Source organism: Oryzias latipes, chromosome 16 (genome assembly GCF_002234675.1).
Source record: "Oryzias latipes chromosome 16, ASM223467v1".
NCBI classification, from domain to species: domain Eukaryota; kingdom Metazoa; phylum Chordata; class Actinopteri; order Beloniformes; family Adrianichthyidae; genus Oryzias; species Oryzias latipes.
This window is the reverse complement of record NC_019874.2, coordinates 10662357-10685719: the sequence shown is the minus strand read 5'-3', so window position 1 is coordinate 10685719 and position 23363 is coordinate 10662357. Positions and strand designations below refer to the sequence as shown.

The window sequence follows — 23363 nt, the reverse complement described above, 5'->3', positions numbered from 1 at the left end:
CTGTGGGCGTCCCTCTCCGGTGGGGCCCTGCGTTGGGCTCTTCCGGCGCGGCGGGGGGCTGCTTTCCTGGCTGGGCTGGGGCGGCGCTCTCTTTCCCTCTGCACCTCCCTGCTCTCTGGCTCTGGGGGCCTCGCGGCGGTCCTGCTGGCCCTGGCCTGGGTGGCGGTCTTGGTCGCCCGGGGGGCGGTTGTTCCCTGCCTGTTCCCGTGTGGCGCTGGGGGAATTCCGGCTGCCGCTGCTGCTGCGGCGGGGGTATGGGTGTGGGGGTGGCTGGGCGCTCCTCCTCCTTCTTTTCACATCCCACCATCCATTTTAGAAGAACATAAACACTCACCTGAGCACAGGTGTTAGCTCACCTTTGCACTAATAGTTTGCATGATTGAATGAATGAAAGATTTCACACTAGTTGGTTTAAAGGCATAAGTATGCGTTCGTGAACACTATCTGTTTTGTGTGCATGTTGACATGTGGACATTTCTGCGGCTAGCAGGTGTGTTGATAATATTTGAGTGTGTGTGAACAGGCCCCGCCCCTTTTTGTACTACATTTGAACCGTACCGTAACGATAAACAACCAGTAAACCTGCCTGCTCTATGCTGCTTCATGGTCTTACCCCCCTTCCCCTCCTATTATCACCCTCCTACCCCCCCCTCTCTCTAACGTCCCTCTCTCTTGTTCCCCTCTTTCCTTTTCCGTCCGGTCCAACACCAAAGATTTTCAAACATGATTGAAATTAATAAAGTTTGGCCTCAATTACAAAAGGGGTTTATTCAGACATACCTTTGGTTTGTCTGAAGATGAATAACCCCTCTTGTTAGAATAAAATATGTCCAACACAAGAGGCCCTCAGCTCTCATCTGTTTGCCTAGCTGTTGGACAGGACAAGTTAAAAAAAAAAAAAAAAAAAAAAAAAAAAAAACAGTATGTCAGTCGTGTGATGAAAACGATGCTGATCTGTAATTGGACTTTAGAGGGAACAGTAGGTGCACACTGTGCTGTTAAGATCAATTCACTCAAATACAGGTTTGCCATCTTTACTTAAAGAACTTTAGAAACTGTTATTGCATTTGTATTCTTTCCAGTCATTTTAGTGTTTCCTGTTTATTTTAACCTTTTAGTATTTTTGTGATCAAATTTTTCTGGGGATAGAGTGAAGAATAACATAGTCTTCGCATGTCATTGATAATGACATGTTATTGCAAGCTATCAGAAGGTGGTCTGGCTTTCACTCGGAGCCCTCTCCTTCAGGTTTCAGATCAATGGATGAAGATTTTCTGGTTGCAATAATGTTGGCACTGTGTGTTTGTTCAGGTGTGAACAGCTTATGCCACTCACTGAGTGCCAACCCGTCCATACCCGCCAGCCTAGTCCATCTGGACGTCTCAGGGAACATGCTTCGAGGAGACGACATGCAGGTGTGTACTGCTTTGTAGATGAGAGAAATGACCTTGTACAGGCTGTTATGGATGGTATTGATTTCCTTTTTTTGTTCTTTTAATTCCTCATTTATGGTTTTATGCCCGCTAATTAAATTTACAAAATCTCTCAAAACTTCAGATCTTAACTAATTCAGCAGAATGAAACTGTTCAATAGCAGTTCGTGGCTGGCCATGATCAGCACGGGATAGAGGATGAAAGTTAGCTAAGGCTATAATCCTTTATAATCTTTATTTAAATAAATACAAATACAAAAACGGTATGTTCTTGGGCTGATTAACTTAGTTTTATAACTGTCCTGTGGTTTTTATAGCTTTACTATCTATTCATTTATTGCAAAATTACAATTCATTCTTAAATTCTACGTTTGCAGTCAGCATATCACTTTAAAAAAATAAAAGATTTATTTTGAGTAGTTTTACATTATCGCTTTCAATTTTTCTGTTAAGGTAGAATTCCATTCTCTTGATAGTTTTAGCTAATTGGCATGGGTTAGCGCCATTTTCATTTTTTTTTTCTAATATTTGTATACTCTTTTTTTCCTTTGCTAATTTATAATTAGTCATTAAGCTTTTTTTTTTTTGCAGTTACTCTGTTTATTTTTCTATTTAGTTTTGGGTTTGTTTGTTTTGGATTTAGCTCAATTTATTAACGTTATTTCGTGCTTTTTTGAAGCAATATTTCTGTAAAACTTTCATTGAATAGCTTCAGCTCTATAAAACACACATTTTGTATTTATTTATCTCTTATTACTGTTATTCCTTATATACTCTTATTGCTCGAACTGCTGTTTTTTTACGTCTTCCCAGCATTTCTACAACTTCTTAGGTCAACCCAACAGCCTAACAACACTTGACCTCTCCAACACAGACTGCTCTTTGGACCAGGTTAGTCAGAGAAGAAAAGTGACTAAACAGAAGACGGGGATACAGAGAAAATGATAATGTATTTTTATTTCACAGATTTACAAGCAGCACTTTTCTTCTGACAACAGACTTGAACCCTGAAGTGTTGAGCATGAATGTCATCGTGTCGTACAGTTTCTGTGCAGCGATCTGCATACTACTAGCAATGTATTGATGTGGCTCCGAGAGCCAAGCAGCATTTATTGATTCATTTGAGATGTAACCAGCTGTTGGCTTCTCACTGGACTTATTGATTAGCCTATAAATCATATTCCTGTTTTGTCAAAAATAAAAATACATCCACCAATTTTTAATTACACCACACTAAAGGCTGGATTAAATCATTTTCAGGAAAGTATAAAAAGCAGAATGGCATTCAAATGCAGCTTTTTGTGTCCTGCAGGTTTGCTCGGCTCTGCTGCGAGGCTCAGTTCAGCACCTCTCTGTTCTCAACGTGTCCAAGAGCATCTTTCCACTCAGGTAAAATGAAAAGGAAATATATAAATGAAAACATAAGAAGATACTAAATGCTTTTGATTTGAAATTGTTATAAGTTGTGCCGATTTCTTACAAAAGTTGTATCTTTATTAAGTGAGGTTTTTAAAGCAATTGGCTATCTTGACATGCAAAACCTACTTTAACTTTCAACAAAACTGTATTTTTTATGTATCTTGATAAACTTTAAAGGCTGACTATAAACTTTAAAATGTTTTAATTTCTGGATAGTCTTTTTGTGTCATTTTAATATTTTTTTATTTGGATTGTGATTGATGTTTTAAAAATATTTAGAGATTTTCTTCAAATTGATTTTAAAGTAGTATAATGAAAATAATTTCACTCTGAAATTAATGATAACAGAAAGTTAAGATCACAACAGCAGTTTTTTAATAATCGGGGCAGATTGTAGGGTGTAGCGTAGTCAGTGCATTGTACTTTGTACTGGGATAGAATGGCATTGATGTATTGGAAAAATACCGCCACCCTCAGTTTCATCCGAAAATCTGCTCCTCCCTTCATTCTGAACAGTCAACATCATCATAGTTGTAGACAACTGTGTGAGTGCAGGGTGTCTTAGTGCGACACCTCCTGGCGAGTGAGTGCGACTGCATTTGTCTGCCATTGAATGAGTGTGGACAAACTTGTGTCCAAATGAGGAGTGAGTGCTGGAACGTTGTAGAGGAAACCAGAAAAAGAGAGACAAAAGCAGCAAACGTCAACCGAATGAAGAGAAAAAGAGGACAGCCAGACATTGAGAACAGTATAGGGTGTTATGACATAAACAACTGAGTCCAGCTGTGTATATAATATAGTACAAGGATTTAAAATATTCTTAATCCCGGAGAGCCCAACAGCAATTTTCTTCAAGACTTATAAAGTTAGTTAAACAAATTAGGTTGTTTTTTTTTTTCTTGAGAAGCAGCAATTAAAAGCAGCCAGAAAAATAAAAAATAGAACCTAAAAATGAAACAAAAATATTGAGTGGAAAAAAAACCGAGGGCCAAATTTGACTCAGTGGGTTCTCCAGGGTTAAGAGAAGCAGATTTGCTATTAAAGAAAATTTTTGTGGTTTTCAGCATATGAAGAAGAGGTTATAGCCCTATGCCTTGAATTTTCTATCCATAAAACCATTAACCAAATTGTACTTTTGTGTCAGATACATTTTTATGCAATCCCTCTCTGTGTTTGTGCAGGAAAGGCAAAGAAGTGCCTCCCTCATTCAAGCATTTCTTTAGTAGCGCCGCATCCATCAGCTCCATAAACGTGTCCGGAACCAAACTGCCGCCAGAAGCTCTCAAGTAAGATGGGAAAGCTGCTTTACGCTCAGAGTGCTGGAGATGCTGCAACTTTGTTTTTTGCCTTTTTCATTGCATATATCTAACTTTTTTTCATTTAACAGCCAATGTCACAATAAAAAGTTGTAGTAAAGTACAAACAGAACGAAATGTTTTTTTTTCTGGCTTGGACATTTCTGGCTTTTTAAAGACCAAGCTAGAGGAGCTGCAGGAAACTTGTAACATCAATACAATCAGATGTTTGTCACTCAGTTAAAGAGATCAAACACTTTTAAGCTATTTTTGTTGTTGGTTTATGCTGTTGGCAAGCAGATGAAAAAAATGAGTGAATATTAAAATCTGTTCACTGGTGTTTTCACCCCCCCCCCCTTAACTGACCAATGTTTTAATAGTTAATTGATACTTTATTGATCCCACAATGGGGAAATTCTTCTCCGCATTTGATCCATCCCCTGGAGGAGCGGTGAGCTGCAGCCTAACTGCGCTCGGGAGGCAGTACTGTTAAGGGTCTTGCCTAAGGGCCCTCACTGGGTGGTGATAATTGCTCGCCATTGGTAATGGTATGGTAATTGCCCCCAGTACCATTGTTTATTCCCCTCTGGGAATTGAACCCTGGATTCCTGCGTGGTAGTCTCTCACCTTACCAACCGAGCTACCCAGCCGATGCACAGCAGAAGAGAAATAAATCTGCTTGGTGACGTGAAAAACAGGCTGTGAGAACTCCTAAATTAAGCTGTGAGAATACATGTTCTTTCAGGTTTGTGTGCGAGAACAAATGTCTGCTAATGGCAGGCAATGAACATGTTCTTAGGTGAAGTAGTTGTGTTCAGTCAAACACAATAGTTTTCTGAATGTGTTTTACATGAAAAAAATCCACAACAGAAGAGCTGTACCTTCCTGACTGTGTGTAATGCTTTGTTGCAGAGCTCTCCTGCTTGGCCTGGCAAGTAATCCCAACGTGAAAGATGTGGCGCTCGACCTCAGCTGCTGCGAGGTACAATTTATGAAGTCCCCTTGCTAAAATTTTTATCAATGGGCTTGTAGCTTTGCGGTACTGTACATACCAGTCAAGCAGACATCCAGACAGAATTACAATGCTCAGCACGAATGAGTACACCCCACTACATTTGTCAGAAAACCTTTAGTGTCCGTTCAGAATTAACATTTTCTGTCAAATACTTTACTACAAAATACACCAACAAAGATATGTTAATTTGCACTCAAAAAAAGTGATTTTCCGTACTAATTATTCAAGCCCATGTTGTTCCCCTGTCATAGTCTTAGAAGAGAAGCCAAATTTAAGACTGCAAAATTCTAATTAACAGGGATTCAACCACAGGCGAGTCTAATGATTCATTTAAGAGGTGTCCAGCACACAGATGACTATAAAAGGGCATTTATTAACAAAGATAAGCCCTTCCTCTTTCAAGCTGTCAGAAATGGCTCCCCATGGAACAGAAATGTCACTAAATCTGAGAAAGGAAATCGTTTCTTTGCACAAAAAGGTGAGGGCTACAAAAAGTTCAGCAAAGCTTTACATATCGGTCAAAATGCTGTAGCAAAAGTGAAGTGCAACTTTCTAACAGAGACGTGGCTTCCGTCCACGGAAACCAACATCTCGACAGTAGCGTCTTCTGATGAGACGGGTTGAAGAAAATCGCCATGCAAGTTTACTGTGATAAGCTAAAGCAGTAGAAAGACAAACTGGAGCGACTGTTTCCCATGACACCAAACGGCGAACACTGCAGAGGAATGGCATGCATGGTTATCGTCCACGAAGGAAGCCTCTCCTAAAGCCCATGCACAAAAAAGCACACTTAAAACTTGCTAGGGGTCCATGCTGATAAAGATGAAGACGACTGGGACTCAATACTCTGGAGTGATGACACAAAGATCACCATTTTTGGAACTAATGGTTTTAAAACTGTCGCAAAGGTGAGCGATTCAAAGAAAAATGCATGGTGCCTGCAGTGAAACATGGTGGTGGCAGTGTCCTCATGTGGGGCTACGTGAGTGCTGCTGGTGTGGGGGAGCTGCATTTCATCGATGCTATCATGAACTCAACAACATCCTGCTCTATACTGAAGGAGAAGATGCTGCCATCAGTCCATGTACTTGGTCGTCGAGCACTTTTCCAACATGACAATGATCCAAAACACACTTCTAAAGCTGCTGTTGCATTTCTGAAGAAGGACGGTGTGAAGGTCATTGAATGACCAAGGATGTCTCCTGATCTGAACCCAATCCAACATCTGTGGGGAGTTTCTGAGGCGACAAGTTGAGCATCACTTTCCATCCAGCATCCAGGCTGTAAAAGAGGTTATTCTTGAAGAATGGAAAAAGATAGATGTTGCAATATGTGGCCAACTTGTTCATTTCATGCCTAGAAGACTTGGTACTGTCCTTAAAAATGATGGGACTCATACAAAATACTAGATGTAGTAGTTTTTGTTGCAGGACGTATTTATTTTTGCTTCAACCAATTCAAGTAAAACTGAAGATTATGTGATCTAAGTTAGATCATTAACCTTAATTTCAAGAGTTAAAGTAGGGTTCCATAAAACTCAACCTTGTAGACAATATGGAACATTTTCTTTTGTTTATCAAGCTACTGATTAAATTAGTACTTTTTAAAGGGGGTGTACTCATTTATGCTGAGCACTGTAAGTCCAGTATTATAGAATGAAAACAAAGATCTGCTTGCGATCATAGATTTAAGTAAATGTGAAAACCTTCACACAGTCTGTACAGGAGATATGGCACAGATGAGATTGACACACAGAACAATATGCGCTATTAAAAAAAGTGTGAAAAAAAGACTTAAGAATACCTGCAACACAACAAGACCATGAAAGGTGAACACTGATATAGCGAAGGAACACTGTACCTTTCAAATGAATGTTTAGAGCTTTTTCATGGCACAAATCTGTCAAATGTGTTCTTTTATTGCAAGTGAAACACTAAAGTTCAATAAAGAGTCGTCTCTTGCTTGTCTTAAATATTTTGGCTGCTCCCTATCAGAGATGTTCTTCTGTTGGTGATAAAGTCAAAATACTCCTACGTGTTCAGGGACAGCTGTTTGGACTCATTTGTTATTTCTCTCAGCAGCATGTGCTCCTCCTACCAGCTAAACTTTAGTGAGGGTGGCTTTGAGCCACCCTCACTAAAGTAATGCTCATCCAATGCGATCGGCTTTATAGGGTACACTCGAAACCCATTTGACTGTCTGTTGGCAAAGTTGAGAGGCTGCATAATAGAGCAGTTGGCAGGGAGCAGGGAGGGCTAAAGGAGGAGGAGATGAATGGACAGGGAAGGGTGAGGTGAAGGGGGCCAGCTTTTCTCAAGATTTCATCATAGCACGCACAAACACTCACAGCAGCTTGTTTCTTTGAACTTTTCTCTGCTCAAGCTGAGAAAGACATGACTGTTGGCTGTAGATAAAAATGAAACTGGAATGGCTTTTCTACGTCCAAATCTTCCCGGACTGAAGCTTCTGGGTGAAATAATCCGTCTGTCTGTTTTTAATGATTTGTTTGGTCCAAAGTCATTCTCTGTGTGAATAATCAGGACTCTGAGATTCCCTGCTGAGCGTGCTCTGTTTGCTTCCTTTGACGAGTTTGTGCTTGAATGCAAGTGAGGCCATTAGGCATCTGTGGAGTGTGTTTAGTAATTGCTGGTTTGGCTTTGATATGCTGTTTTCTCCTTCCAACGCTTCTATAAGCTTGGCCATTGTGTAAGTACCACCCCGCTTGCTCCTAATAATTCCTGCTCATACACCTGCTTTGCTGTTTTTCCTCTTGTTTTCTTTTCTCAGGGAGATCTGGTTTTACATATAATTATGACATATAATTATCAAAAAGTGATATAATAATGTTAAACATGATAGTCCTGCTAGTTCATAGGTATCAACCTATTGATTCACTTCAGCAGAAGTATATACAGTTAATGTACTTCTTTTTTTTTTTACAGCTGCGATCTGGAGGCTCTCAGATCCTTGAAGGTTGTATCGCTGAGATCCCAAACATCTCCAGCTTGGATATCTCTGATAATGGTGAGAAAGAAATGCTTGTCATGCTCCACTACTGTGCAAATTATTATACAAATTGAATATTGTGCAAACACCCGAAGGTGTGAAAATTACCTCTGGAAGGTATTTGGAGTTTATGCCTGTCCACTTTCTTGCAAAAAGAAGAACCGAGCTTTCAGTGACCAAATTATCTTCATGCATGACAATGCACCATGTCCCGCTACAAGGAATAGTTCAGGATCATTGGCTGCTATGATGGTGTGGCCCCATCCTCCCTTGACCTCAACCCTATGGAGAACCTTAATTGAGCAAAATATCTCTGAGGGTGGGAGGCAGTTCACATCCAATCAGCAGCTCTGGGAGGATATTCTGACATCCTGGAAAGAAATTCAAGCAGACATCCCCCCAAAAATTCACAACTTTAATGGATGCAAGAATTGTGAAGCTGCTACAAAAAAAGTCCTTTGTTAAAATGCATGATCCTGTAATGCAGAAAATTCAACAAATGATCATTTTCAGTTCTTTAGAATCTATAAAATGTTGTGGAACTCTGTGTGTAATAATGTGGAACAGTGACTTTGAAGGTTTTTAGTTTTGAAAGAAAGACTGTTAACTTTATGAGGTTTGTTCAGTAACATTGATAATATCCTCTAATGCTTAGTGACTTGAAAATCATGCTGACTGTTGCTTGCATTTAGTCTTTAGAAAAATCATAGAAATTTGCATAATAATTTGGAATGCGCTGTTGAGGGAAAAAAAATATTTGTAAAAAGTTATTCATTCATTTTTCTTTGCTTTGGTCCTTCCAGGCTTGGACTCTGAGCTTTCAACTCTGCTTGTTTGGTTAGCCAAGAACCGCTCCATCAAACACCTGTGTCTGGGCAAGAACTTCAACAACATTAAGTCCAAGTAAAATACAAAACATCATGCTGCGTTGCTTTAGACAATAAGAGCTACGACGGAGTTTTAGGGCCACGGTGAGGAAAAAAAATTCTGGCCAACATGACGAGATTAAAGTCGTCATGTCGACTTTAATCTCGTCATGACGAGAAAAAACTCGACACAAAGTTTCGAGAAAAAACTCGTCTTGTCGAGATAAAAGTCGAAATAAAGTTTCGAGATTAAAGTCGCAATGTTGCGCGAGAGAAGTGAAGCTGAGTCTTTCAGGAGTATTCAGTGTTATGGCTAATGTTAGTGAGCTAGTGGCTTTGTACTTCAGAGTTTACGACAGAGTTTTATGGCCACCAAAAACTCGTAAATTTACGGGAAAAAATTCATAGATTAAAAAGGAGAAAACACCGAAATTGTCTGTTTATCGGAGCCTAGCTTGAAGATGAAATATGTGGTGCCTTTTGTGAAGCTTTTATTTCCGGATTATAGGTTTAAAACAAAGAGATTCTGAACCTTTTGGCGATTCAAAATCAGATTATTGTCAGTGGAGCAGTCTTTCCGGGGTTCAGTGTCGGTAAAACGGAGTGTCATTTGTAAAATAAGGAGCTCAGAGACACGTTTGGGTGTAGAGGACCGATGCAGCCTTTATTCTCCTTTTCATTCACATAACCTGAAGTTCATCTGTCACATTACGTCATGAATCTGTCATCCGATCATCAATGCGGAAGTAAACGGTGTTACATACGCCTCCTGCAGATGAAGCGACCCGTTTGATCATTAAAAAACAAAGATGAATGAAAATAGTCCTATATATTAGCATTACAACGTTGAAAAAGGCAAAAAGTGCTCCTCCTCCTCATACGGAAGCATCACACAAACATAGAGATCTGGGGCCTCATTTATAAACGTTGCGTACGCACAAAAGAAGGCGTACGCCACTCTCTACGCAATAGTTGAGATTTATAAAAAGCAAACTTGACGGGAAAATGTGCGGTCCTCCACGCAAGCTCTGACCCAGGCGTACGCACAAAAACGGGTGAAATGAGAAACGGCGACACCGTCGGCAGATGGAAGAAACACGTGAAAGTGACAGTGTGTGCCAAATCGTGCTGGCATGTGCTGTGCTACACAATGTGGCACAGCTTAAAAACGTGCCTCTACCCCCTGGCGCTGATTGCTGTGTTGGCCCCGACCCTGAACCCCATCCCCACGCATTTGAGCCAAACGCTGCTGCTGTGCGCCAGCGTTTGGAAGTGATGCGTCGCTTGTAAAGAAAAAGAGGTGTGGAAAGTATTATTTATTTAAGAATTCCCTCATCGTGCAGTTTATTTCAGTCAGGGCGATCTTGATTTCGCCCAACTCCTTGGCCACCTCTCTGATTGAACTACTGACTTCCCTCTGCATTTCAAGGACTGCATCGGTGAGGACGCGTCCACTGCTGGAGGGTTGAGAGCCGCGTGCCGTGGAGACGCTGGGGCCAGACGGCTGCTCAGCTGCAGCATCGTAACCACTGGCCTCGCTGGAACACCCAGCAACTAAAATAAAATTGTTCTATATTAATAATCTGTAATTGTGTAGCCTGCATACATGTGACTTGACTGCATTCATTTTAATTATTTCTCTTACCTGTGTCACCCTGACCCTGGCGCGTCGGCGTCCCCTCCGTCTCAGTCAGGTGACTGAGGCGGAGGAGGACGCCGATAAGGGGGACTTAATAGGGATTCCCCAATAATAGCGGACAGTTTCTCATCAAGAGGGGTCAGCTCCGGTCCCCCCCCCCCCCCCCCCACACGTGGCGGACACACTCTGCCGATGCAGCGCTAGACGTTCTTTTGCCTCGACTTTGATGTCCGATCATTTCTTTCATTTCTTTTTTATTTCGGCCACGTCCGAGGTTGAGAGGCTACAGCATTTACGGCGTCTGCCACCGTTTGCCGCTCACGTGCCTTTTTGGCATTAGTAATGCCCACACTGTGCCCTCCAAACAACGTTTTCTCCTCTTTTCCACCTCGCCAACGATAACTTCTACTTCACATTGAGTGAAGTTACGTTTTTTTGATTTCCCCTCTGTGTTTGCCATGATTTAGCAAGCCATGAATATTAATTTGTGGGCGTTTCACGGACTATTTATGGGCAACTATGGGCGTGTCATGTAGCCGCAAAAGCTGCGCTGCATTTAGAATCGGTTGTGATTTATAAAGGGAAAGATGCGTAGGATGTGCGTGCGCACGGTTTTATAACTCCGAATATTTCTGTGCGTACGCACGTCCTATGTTTCATCCGTACGCCACTTCTGACGCAAATCCTACGCAAAGTTTTATAAATGAGGCCCCTGGTCTTTGTTGGAGGAAGAAAGGATTCAAGCAAACAGCTGCAGGGACACCCGATGACGACTTCATCGGGCTGCAGAGATCCTGCAAACCAACCATCAATAAATAAAACTTTAATGAATTGTAAATCAATCAAATGAGCTTCCAGATATTTGGAACGTTATCAATAAACATTCAGCTCACCTGTTCAACTGAGTTTAGTCGGTCTGCTCTGCTGCTGCACGGCGTTCACCTGCTGCTCTGCATGCTCACTTCCACAATAATTTTGTAAATTTACGAGTTTTTTTCTCTCGCGCGCAACATTGCGACTTTAATCTAGAAACTTAATTTCGACTTTTATCTCGACAAGACGAGTTTTTTCTCGAAACTTTGTGTTGAGTTTTTTCTCGTCATGACGAGATTAAAGTCGACATGACGACTTTAATCTCGCCACGTTGGCCAGAATTTTTTTTCCTCACCGTGGCCCTAAAACTCCGTCGTAAAGAGCAGTGCAGCCACTGCTCAACTTTTTAAACAAAACTCAGTTAAAGCAAACTAAAAAGTTTTTGTAATGCAAATGCAAAATGCAAAAAACTTAAATATGCTCCCTCAAGTGGGATTTATCAAAAGAATCAAGGTAATCGCTGTCATAGATTTTATCCGGGTTGAATTTTTCTTTATCACTTTTCCTATGTTTGACGCAGAAACCTCGCCCCAGTTTTGGATGGCCTGGTCCAAATGATTCAGGAGGAGGAGTCGGTGAGTTTTATTTCCTTTTTTTTCACATTTTTATGCTACAGAGACCATTTCTAATCATTGATCATTTAAGTCAAGTGTGGATCTGTTCATAAAATGTTTTTTTTTCTGGGTAAATTTATTCTTTAAGCTCCTTATTGTGCTTTAGTCCATCTTCCTTAGATCGTCTCTGGCTATCAGCAGTAACAGGCTGTTTTCTCTCCTCCAGTGGCAGTGATTGATTAATGATCTTGCTAAGCTTTTCTGAGGTGGATGCATGGCTCTCCTGCTGCGTGTGCTCTGTGTGCTGCACCGGGTTTCTGTGTGTAAACGTGTCTAACGTTGGTGAAAAAGTTAAAGTCGTAAGTGACTGCAATAAGTAACCCATGGCTCTGAGCCATAGGGAAGAGTGGTAAGGACAATGGCTCGATAGACACTGATCTTCGTAGTTGTTTTTAGATGCTTGTTGTTCCACAACCAATTCTGGTCGCATTTCTTTTAGACGTGATTTTTTTTTTGAAAGACTGCTAAAAATGTCTTTAAAAGCATTTATTATCCACTCCTTGAAATGTCCTTATGGAGGAATCTAGATAGTCTTTTGGATTGTGGAGCAGAAGATTCCGCTCTGGACGTGTAACCTACTGGTACCAGTTCATTTGAGGTGAAACCTCTGCAAAGTTACTTTATTACTAATGATTTTACTGATTATCCAAAACCTGAAGACCGGCAAATACACGTTCATTTAAAGACGACTAGGATTTATTTTACCCAATTTTTAACCCCTTTGAAGACCCATTCTGATGAAAATTGTGCATTTTGTGTTTAGTTCTATTGAGAATATAATGTTAATATGTTAACAATGTTAATTGTTAATTTTGATTATTTTTTCATTCAAATCGCTGTGAATCACAAGCAGAAAAAAATGCAGTTTAAAACAGAGAGAAAAGGGGGGGGGTGCGCAGTTGGCTCTGTCCGCCCGCAATCCATATTCAAATTTCTAATTTCTTATGCTTGTCATTATGGCTAAAAACTGCATAATCATAATTCAGGCTGGACACATTTTGTTTGCTTAAAGTAACCTCGAGTTCATTTCCACTGATATTCCGGAGCAAATTTTCAGTGGACCCTGGTCTGGGACCAGGAACTGCTGTCGGTTGGTTTCCATTTGCACTGAGCTTCGGTACACTTTGAGATTCCTCAGTCTGAATAGGCTCTGTGCTCGGACTGAAACTAGTGGACCAAAGCAGCAACCGTAGCCAGTCATCACAAGAGGTAAACAGGTTTACAAAGAAGCAACAGATGAACCACAGACAAATATAAAGCAACGATTCTTATCAAACAGAAGTGTCCAACTCTTGACTTGTTAGAACGTTTATTTTACCACGGCATTTCTTACGTACTTTTCTGTGTTTTCTTATGCGGGACGTGCCCGGCGCTGCTGTGACCTCCTCCTAAAAACTACATCTTGTAGTTCCTTAACAGAACCCTCCTAAAAACATTGCCATAACACCACAGCGATAAGACACAAGGACTCATCTCACCTCACAACTCATTGAAATGAGGTCAAATGAATGCAGGCTAAATAAAACAACTTTTAACGTCATACACATGCTTCACACTGTTTTCCCAACAATCTAAATGTCATGAACACTTATCAGCGTACCTTCTTAGACGTTCTCTTGCCAGCAAGTAAAAAGTGTTGTACCTGAGATTGATACAGACGTTCAAAATTGGTCTGCAAAGTATAAAGTGTGAATAAGTTACCAACCCTGACTTCCATAATTTTCTAGTTGCTTTTCCCCGTTCTAGTAGTTCCTGGCCACTGAGTGAAGAGATTTTTAATCACATGGTTTTGTTTACAAGCTTTGGTTCTGGACAGGAAAGTCCACTTGGCAGCAGTCTGAATAGAGACCAAATGCTAGGTTCAGGTCTCGATCCAGACCAAATTAAGCGGACTAGGACCAAACAATTTTTCCAGTCTGAATACACACAAACCCCTAGATCAAAAGATGATTGATGTGAGACTTTGGGTAGTTTGAACACAGAATAAACCCCTGGCATGGCTAGAAGGACAAAGCTTACGTTGCTGCTTCCAGTTCACGAAGCTGCTTCTTTCATCTGAACTTTTGTCTTTGCGTCAGCATCACTGTCGGCTCTCTGACAGATTATTTGCTGTTTTATTAAAGATCCCATGTTGCATTAGAGAACCATAAAGACTCTGTTAAAAAGCAATACCTGTGAAATGTGATCCAACATGACTTTTGGATCACGTATCAATAGAGACAGCCATGCTGCTGCACACTGTAAATCATATCAACCCCCCTGCCCCCCTTCTCAAAACGAGTCCCTCTAAACATCTCTCTCCTTTGCCCCCCCCCCCCCCCATCCTACTTTGTCCCCCCAGCCCCTCACATCGCTGTCTCTAGCAGACTCGAGACTCAAGAGTGATCTGACCATTGTTCTCAACGCCCTGGGCAGCAATTCCTCACTGACCCGACTGGACATCAGCGGGAACGCCATGGGGGACATAGGCGCCAAGATGTTGGCAAAGGCGCTGCAGATCAACTCCAAACTCAGGTGACAAGTGTGGGGAGGCTTGGACTTAACGGTATAAGTAGGCATCAGTGTGTCTGCACTGATCAGCTACAAAGTCAGTTCAGATGATCAGTTAGTGATGCAGTGATGACATATCCCATGTCTATTCTTGTCTTGTGGAAAAACAATATTATAGATATATTTTTCAAATTCATATTTATATTTACCTCAAGTATGTATGTTTAAATTTTCAAAGCATAAGAAATTACTTTTACTTCTTATTTATCAGTAAAGTTCAGCCTAAATGTTTAGAATAGACTAGTAATACTGCTTGTGGTATTTTTTTTGTTTTTGTTTTGCAGGACTGTGATCTGGGATAAAAACAACACCAGCCCTCAGGGTCTACAGGATGTAGCAGCTGCTTTAGAGAAGTAGGTAGCTGCACATGCAATAAGTGTGTATATGTATGTTTATACTTGTTTATGTACGTGTGTGTGTGTGTGCGCGCGTGTGTGTGTGTGTGTGTGTTAGCAACTTCAAGTGATGAGGAATGAAAAAAAGGCCTGTGTCTCTGCTGGAAACGTCGAAGTTAGTCACCCAGAGAATTCGCTTTGATGAGTTTTTTTTTTCTCACTTTCTAGTTTTTACGTACCTTAAAGTTTGTTTTTTAATCTACCTATTAATGTAAAGACAGGAACACAAAGGAAAAGTCTCCTTGGTTTAAAATTGATGACTTTTATTGCATTGTTTTTTGATTAGTCAGCTGAGAACTAGAGCACAAGAGATTCAACAGCTATTTGTTGTTGTTGTTTTTTTAAATCCACCTTTCATTTTGTATTATTTTATTATTCCGTCTTACATTGGTCAAAGTCCTCTGATGTTTATGTAGCAAGGCTTTTAAAACTGTTCTCTTTTTATCCAAATTCAAATAATGCAACAAAGCATTATTAATCTCTCACACTCGAGCCTTGATAATGGCAATTATTTCAAATAGAGCAACAATGAAAGTGTGCAACTCCAAGATTTTTGTTGAGTTTAGTTCATCAAGACCAACAAATCTTGACCCCTAGGGCATTAAAATCAACTAGGCTTCATGTAGAATCAGAAGGAAAACGATGCCGTGAAACTATGTCAGAAAAGGTAAATTCCCTTTAAGAAAAAGACTTCTCTAAGAAGTCTCACAGTTGGTTCTTCTGAATGTTTTTTTAGTTGGAATCCAGCTTGCATCATTTTCTGCCATACTATAGATGTGCTTTGAAGTTTGTTAGAATCTGGATTCACCCAGTCTCCCGTGGGGGGAAAACAGGAGGGAAAGGAAGCCGCAGAAAAACAAATACTGTAAATAAAAGAAAAGCACGGGTTGCATGAGAAACTTGTTTTTGAATGCATAGCAAAGAGAGAATGAAAGTCTGGAGCAAAGGCAGAAAAAAAAAAGATTTGTCTTCTTTACCTTAGTAAATGCATACTTATCTGCACATGATAGTGTAGCAGAAGGTTTATTTGGTTACACATGCAAAGATCTATCTTGGTATTGTCTAAGCAGCACAAGTCCTCATTTCTCCTGTGTGCTGCAGCACAGCATTTTTAAAGAACAGAGGAACAGTGATCTATTCTGTTCAGCTGTGCAGCATGCATGTGTTTACTCAATTCACTCATGTTTCTTAGGTTTCTTGTGTGTTGTTCAATATCTTTCTTCAGCAAAATAATCTGCCAAAGAAAGAAATCACTTTTTTAAACCTGTCGTTATTTAAGAGTTTTTCCTGAAGGATGGAAACTAAAAGCTTTTTTTCCTGCCGTTTCATTGGATTCTGTTATCCAGTCTTATTCTAAACTCATTCTTACTTTTTGCTTTCACAAGAACTGTATTTCCACTATTTTATTTTTTACATCACCTAGCACGGAGGCATGTGACATCTTTATTATGCAATTCACTGCAGATGCTAAATACCTTAAGTTGAGTGGCGTTTGTCGCAAAACAATCTTGTTTGAACATAACTATACAGTATATATATATATATATATATATATATATATATATATATATATATATATATATATATACATATATTTTGTTTATGCCTAACTATACAATTCCTGTATTTCCTCTGACTGTGTTTGTTAGGAACTTCACAATTCGCTTCATGCCAATTCCCATCATAGATGCCTCCCAGGCTTTGAAGGCAAGCCCTGAAAAAACAGAGGATGCTTTGTCGAAGGTATGAAATAGATCATTTCCTTGCAAATGTGGCACTATTTAAAAGTGTAGTAAAATGTAAATGTTTTAACAGTGTGCTTTATAAATGTCTGAAAGGGTTGTTTCAACAAAGACATAAGCTGCTAAACACACATTTGTTGTCCTTATGTTTATGAATGAGTGTGCTCTCATTGGATTCACCGAAACATTGCTCTGCCTGAAAATGATTTTTCTAATTGCACGAGACACCACCGTGATTTAATATTGTGTTTTATTATCATTGATTTTTCTTTATAGATTGAAAATTATGTATATAGGAACCAAGAAACCAAGAAATACTTACAAGAGCAGGCTTACCGACTACAGCAGGGCATTGTTACCACAACCACGCAGCAGGTGAGCGCAAACTTAGCTTTATTTTAACCCATTAGTAAATCAGTAAGTAGCCAAAAACAATGGGAATGGCACAATATACATCAAACATGAAATAGAAATGAAAAAAAGTTAGGATTTCTTTTTGAATATTTTTAGATTAGAGTGTTTTAAATGGTAGGAATCAGTAGGAAAATCGTATCTGCCATAACTTGTGACAATTAATGACACACTGTACACGCAAAGACTTCCAATCTGAAAGATTTGTTTTCCAGATGATGGACCGGATTTGTGTGAAGGTGCAGGACCATCTGAACTCCCTGAGAAACTCAGATGCAGACACAATCTTGGAAGATGTGAGATCAGCTGAGAACCTCATCAAAGATGCCAGAAACTCTAAAACTGTAAGGACAAATGTAAAACACCCTGGTTTAGATATGTGAACATAAATACTGTTCAAATTCTCTAGAAGAATTGTTTTCTTGATTACTAGAGAATTCTTATACCGCATGAATACTTTGGCACATTTAGAGATTTAGTGTTATAACTGGATCTTTATTTCTTCTTCCTTAAAGTCTTATTACTCTCTCTATTGCTTTGTTTATCACTTCATGGGGTTAATTTTGTTAAGAAACCTTTATCATTTTTTTGATTGCCAACCCCTAAACCTACAAACCAGCACCAGTCTATGGGTCTCTTGGTACCAGGCTTACTTAATACTTGCATTATTACTTTCTATAGGGCCTATATCGTGCTATTCTCAAGTCTTTCAGAGTAAATTATATATATATATATATATATACATACAGCTCAAGAACAAGCCCTGAGCACCAGAGCGATAGAGGCTCAGATCTACCACACCAGACAAGACCCAAGGTGTAGGCTGTGCAAAGAGGCCCCTGAAACAATCCAGCACATAACTGCAGGGTGGAAGATGGCAGGGAAAGCATACATGGAACGCCACAATCAAGTGGCTGGAATAATATACAAGAACATGTGTGCAGAGTATGGACTGGAAACCCCAAGGTCAAAATGGGAAACACCTCCAAAGGTGGTAGAGAATGAGAGGGCAAAGATCCTGTGGGACTTCCAGATCCAGGCTGATAGGATGGTAATGGCAAACCAACCAGACATTGTAGTGGTGGATAAAGAACAGAGGAAAGCCGTTGTGGTGGATGTGGCAGTGCCAAGCGATGGGAACATCAGGAAGAAGGAACATGAGAAAATGGAGAAAGCCTGGAAAGTGAAGGTGACAGCAGTGCCTGTGGTAATGGGAACACTTGGGGTAGTGACCCCCAACCTGGAAGAGTGGCTACAACAGATACTTGGAAAGACCTCAGACCTCTCAGTCCAGAAAAGCGCAGTGCTAGGAACAGCTAAGATACTGCGCAGGAAGCTCCCAGGCATCTGGTAGAGGACTCGAGCTTGGAGGAGAAACCACCCGAGGATGAGAGGGGCGTAGTATATGTTCTGTCAAATAATACATTACCTTTGACACACTAAAGAACACATTTCTAATTAAATATTAGTCATTTTTGTGAGCTCCTTTTCCTACCCGGAAATAAGACGACTTGATCTCTGAGACACAGAAAAGAGTCTAGTTTAGTTTAATTAATTTATTTCACACATGTTGTACGAACAACAACAGATGAATTAATACCCTCACTGATAACAGTAATCCTCCATTCAGTCATGCCCTACTTTCAGTTAAGGGAGGGAAAAAAAGCCTTCATTTGACAGAACATGAGAAAATGACATGGAGATAGGCAGCAGCTGGAGCTTACTAAAGTCTACTCTTTAATATCCAGTTAACTTTGAGACAAAAAAAAAGGAAACAATTATTTTTGAACCCCACATTACTCCTGGTGGTTACGGGTTAGCGCCTCTCATGACAGCAGAGCCGTCATCAGTGTGAAAATGCATTTGCACATACATGATTGGGACTTATGACTGTAAAGTGGTTTGGCTTTAATGAAGGAAGAAAAGAACTATATAATAGTATGCCATTTGGCATTTATTGAGACATGTTCCCCCCCACCAAGTCTGTTTTAAATGATATGTAGCTGTCTAATGTTACAAGGAGGCGGCTTGTAAAGTTTTATATACAACAGAAAACCATTAACTTTAGGTTTTTGTGACTGTTGTATCATTTTATTTGGTTGAATTTATCCATCACACCTTATAGACTGGTCTGTGAAAATATGTCTGATGTAAAAAAGGTTTGGGACCGCTGATCTAAACATACATAACTCTGATGCTCAGTTTGACCTTCATTCTGAAAAACCTCAATGAGCGGCAGCTATGTTACCGTCTGATTAGATGTTTGCCTTTTACCCTGAAGTCTCCTATAGATATCTGATCTATATTCTCTTGGTACTTTCTATTTCAAATGAATGTTCTCCATCGTCTGTGTCCTCAGCTGCTTCCCAACCTCTACCACCTCAACTCAGGGTCCAGAGAGGAGATGAACAGTTTGTCCATGAGTCCCATCCAGGAGAAGCTGGAGTCCATGGCAGGAGAGCTGACTACAGTCGTGGACCAGCAGCTCCAGGTGGGATGTTCTGACTAGAGCTTTTATCCTTTGAATATAAGTCTAGTTTTTAATGTCGATTTTAAAAGTAACATTTTTTTTATTGTGTTTGCAGTTTTTAACCTGCTTAGATTTTTATACCAGAAAGAATCCCAGCACGGAACATTGAGCATTAACTAATTATAACAAAGAAAAATCAAACGTTTCTTTTTTCCTTGTTTTCCTTTCAGGGTTTATTGGAGTCCATGATAGATGCAGCAGAGTCTCTGTGTCCTCATGTCATGAAGAGGAGTAACCTTCGTCCAGAACTGATGAAGGCCAGCTCTGACAGGATGGTTGTGCCTAAAAGCTTTGTTACCAAAACTCTTTTGGAGCAGTCAGGAATGGATATTATCAACAAGATCAGGTGCTTGAGAGCTTGTTGGTTTGAACGTGTTTACTTCTACGTACCAACCACAAATGACGATGTGTCAGTGTGTCAGTTTTTCTTGGTGTTTTCATTTATTTTCCCTGTTTATCTTCTTAAAAACAACCTTTTTCTTTGTCAGTGAGGTAAAACTAAGTCTTGCCTCCTTTCTTACGGATCGCATCGTTGATGAGATTTTGGAGGTTCTCTCTGCGTCGCAACTCACTCTGGTAAATAGAAGACCAGGTTTTCCCTAAACTGACTCATTCCTACATTTATTTTAAGCAAAATGTTTCACTATCGTGTTTCTCCTCCCGTACTTGTCTTTCAGGCTGACCACTTAGTTCGACGAGGTCGCCCCTTGGTGCGACATGAGTCAGTGGATCATGACATCCCAGAGGAAAGGATTTCCAAACGGGCATCAGCAGAGATACTGGAGGCTGAGAGGCTGGACGATCTGGAGGCATGCATGGTAAGTTTGGTTAATAAAGGTGTGAGGGGAGCCTCTGCAGACTGTATAATTGTATTGTTTGAAAACTGGGGCATTTCACAGCTTGAAACAGCCTTCCTCTTCAACAAAAGTGCTCACAAGCACAATAACAGCAAGAAGAGCATCAGTGCGGAACACTGGATCTGCTCCAAGCTCCCAAAAACAAACCTCATCTATCAATACTACATCTATTGGCCTGCATAAGATACAAATATCTTGAAGTTTTCATGAATAGAAAATAAAAATGACCTACATCAAAATGTTTTTGACACAGGGCTGTAAATTCCTTTTGATGTATAGAATCCCACCTTTTAACCCTTTAACACTGGAGCTTTAGCTGACATTTTTTTGGCTATCATAAGTCTTCAACCGTTTATGCAAACAATGTAATTCCAGCAGACTCTGAAGCGGAGAAAAGCAGCCTTGCACTGAGATGTAACACCACACAGAGGTGATGCGTTTACTCAATTAGCGTAAATCAGCCGATTCTGTCAAGGGGAAAAAAGTGGCAACACATAACGGCGCATTCGTTGCACATCAGTGCAAAGCTGATGTAAACCGGTCAAAGATTTACATTATTTCAGAGAGCATGTGTTGCTCAGATGCTCTGCTGATGAAGGCTTAACATTGAATTAGGAAATTGATTTATTTTTACACCACACTTAAGCGGTCATTTCAGGAACTTCAAAATTCCCGTTTTGCTTTACATCCTGGTTTTCTTCCTATCCAGATATGGGGGGAGGGAGTGTGTGTTTGTTCAGTTTAATTCACCATGTTGGTATATTACCAGTGATTACTATCAGAGACATAGCAGAAATATTGATGCTGTCTACACCAAGAAAAAGCCCTCAGTCTTCTGATCCATCTCTTTTTCTGTTTGGTATAACTCCATCTTGATCTTCTTCCTCTTCTTCCTCCCTAGTTGCATGTTTACCTCTTTCATTGTCCTCCTGGATCCTTACAGTGTCTTGTCTTTTTCTCTTGACCCTTTTCCTTTGTTCCTTCTTGTGTTTTCTACCTTTGCTCCTTGGAGACTCTTTGCTGCACCAGTGTAAGTATTTCTCATCCCCCCCCACCTCAAACTTCTTATTCTACTTAACTTTTTATCGTTGTTTTCCTTTCTTGTCACTTGTTTCTGCTCACTCTTCATTTTTCTGTTGCATCGTTTTAAGTGTCTATAAGGAAATAATACACTTTATTGTTAAAACTGCGGCTTTAGGCTTTCCTTTGGTAATTCTGCACTAAATGCTTTTTTTTATTGTTCGGTATATTAAATACATTGTCTATCACCATCTGACATATGTGGATAACAATTGTAATGAAAGGACACCATTATTACTGTGCTGCTGTTTTAGAAAACATTTAAGCAAAGATGCATTTTTCTGTGTAACTCTGTTACATTTTGTGTTTGTTTTTTTCTTCTAATATTTAGATCCACAAAATAGTATTTAATCAAAAACTTTTTTTGCTTTTAGAATCCTCAAAATGGCCAGTAACTTTATGTAAAGAACTTTACTACTTTAATATTTCAAGTGTATCTGCTACTATTTCCTTATTCAGATTTCTTACTCCTTTGTTTTCAACTTTCTTTTGCTCCATCCTTTTGTTTTTCACACTTGTATTTCAAAGACAGCATTACCAAATAAGTTTAAACCATTTTGGAGAGTTTAGTCTTACCAGACTTCTTTCTTTGGACATGTTTCTCTTTTCTATCTACTTAAACTTTCTTTTATTTTTATTTAATTTAGTAGGAGGCTTTTCTAAAAAAAAAAAAAATGAGTCACTTTTATTAATTTGTCACTGTGTTAAGTGGTTAGGGTTAACTTAATGTTAGTACGGTGGTGGTTGCTGGTTGATGATCATCTGGTGTGAATAAAGTTAAGGGATGTGTGTGGACAAAGAAAGGACTGGTACTGGTATTGAACTTTCTCTAACTCAAAGAAACACTAGTTGTTAATGTGGCGTTACTCTATATCTATAGACCCACAATAGTTTTGAGTTATTTTGTATTATTCAGTGACATAGTCATAGTTAGTTAGGCCCCTCACATTTATAACCGCTTTCTTTAGTTTAAATCGTTCGTCAAAACCATTCTGGATCAGAATATCATTAAAATCCTTTTGTTGTTCAGTTTTATTTATTCATTGGCACCTTATCAAAGCCAAAGTCCACTTTATTGTCAAATATGCTGGATACATATGACATACATGACAGATGAAATTACGTTTCCTCTCGACCCGCAGTGCAAGCAGTTTATAAAATAACAATAATAAAAATACTAACAGTAATCTAAATCGTGCAAATGAGATTGTTGAAGTGATAATCAGTATAAATTTCAAAGTGTTATTTATGGCAAGTATTATTTATGTGATACAGAGTCTCAGAAATTCCCTAAATTAAAACATGTCGATTACAATCCGGTGTAGAACAATTCTCGATCTGATGAAAAATAGTTTACTCGCATTAGTGTAAGCATGAACTTTTGCTCCCATAAAAACATGGAGCCTTTGCCTTCAGCTACATCTGACATAGTTTAGTGCAAATGTATCATTTTAAATGATTGCAAAGCAAAAATAAATGCTAATCTAGAAAGGAGACAACTTTGACATAAAAAAGTAATAAGAAAATGAAGATCCCCAAACAATCAAATGGAAAATGAGAATTTGACTTACAGCCAAAATAAAGAGGGATTTAGCTGTTTTCATTTGTTTAAAGAAAAAAAATGCTGATGTTTGTTAT

The 23363-nt window shown here is 39.6% G+C and overlaps 1 protein-coding gene across 4 annotated transcripts in view; it reads left to right on the top strand.

Annotated features, from left to right (window-relative positions):
- Positions 1 to 23363, top strand: part of carmil1 (capping protein regulator and myosin 1 linker 1) — a 69664-nt gene that overhangs the window by 39615 nt on the left and 6686 nt on the right. Inside the window, exons 13-31 of one of the 4 annotated variants that reach the window (XM_023964163.1) lie at positions 1312 to 1415; positions 2247 to 2324; positions 2746 to 2822; positions 4034 to 4138; positions 5060 to 5129; positions 7857 to 7868; positions 8105 to 8186; positions 8972 to 9071; positions 12067 to 12121; positions 14502 to 14674; positions 14995 to 15063; positions 16755 to 16848; positions 17124 to 17222; positions 17474 to 17602; positions 19618 to 19749; positions 19959 to 20134; positions 20277 to 20364; positions 20466 to 20606; positions 21658 to 21675. In XM_023964163.1, the coding sequence (XP_023819931.1) occupies positions 1312 to 1415; positions 2247 to 2324; positions 2746 to 2822; positions 4034 to 4138; positions 5060 to 5129; positions 7857 to 7868; positions 8105 to 8186; positions 8972 to 9071; positions 12067 to 12121; positions 14502 to 14674; positions 14995 to 15063; positions 16755 to 16848; positions 17124 to 17222; positions 17474 to 17602; positions 19618 to 19749; positions 19959 to 20134; positions 20277 to 20364; positions 20466 to 20606; positions 21658 to 21675 (1802 nt within the window). The remainder of the gene's footprint in view (positions 1 to 1311; positions 1416 to 2246; positions 2325 to 2745; positions 2823 to 4033; positions 4139 to 5059; positions 5130 to 7856; positions 7869 to 8104; positions 8187 to 8971; positions 9072 to 12066; positions 12122 to 14501; positions 14675 to 14994; positions 15064 to 16754; positions 16849 to 17123; positions 17223 to 17473; positions 17603 to 19617; positions 19750 to 19958; positions 20135 to 20276; positions 20365 to 20465; positions 20607 to 21657; positions 21676 to 23363) is intronic. The other 3 variants (XM_023964164.1, XM_023964165.1, XM_023964166.1) reach the window with 3 other exon arrangements.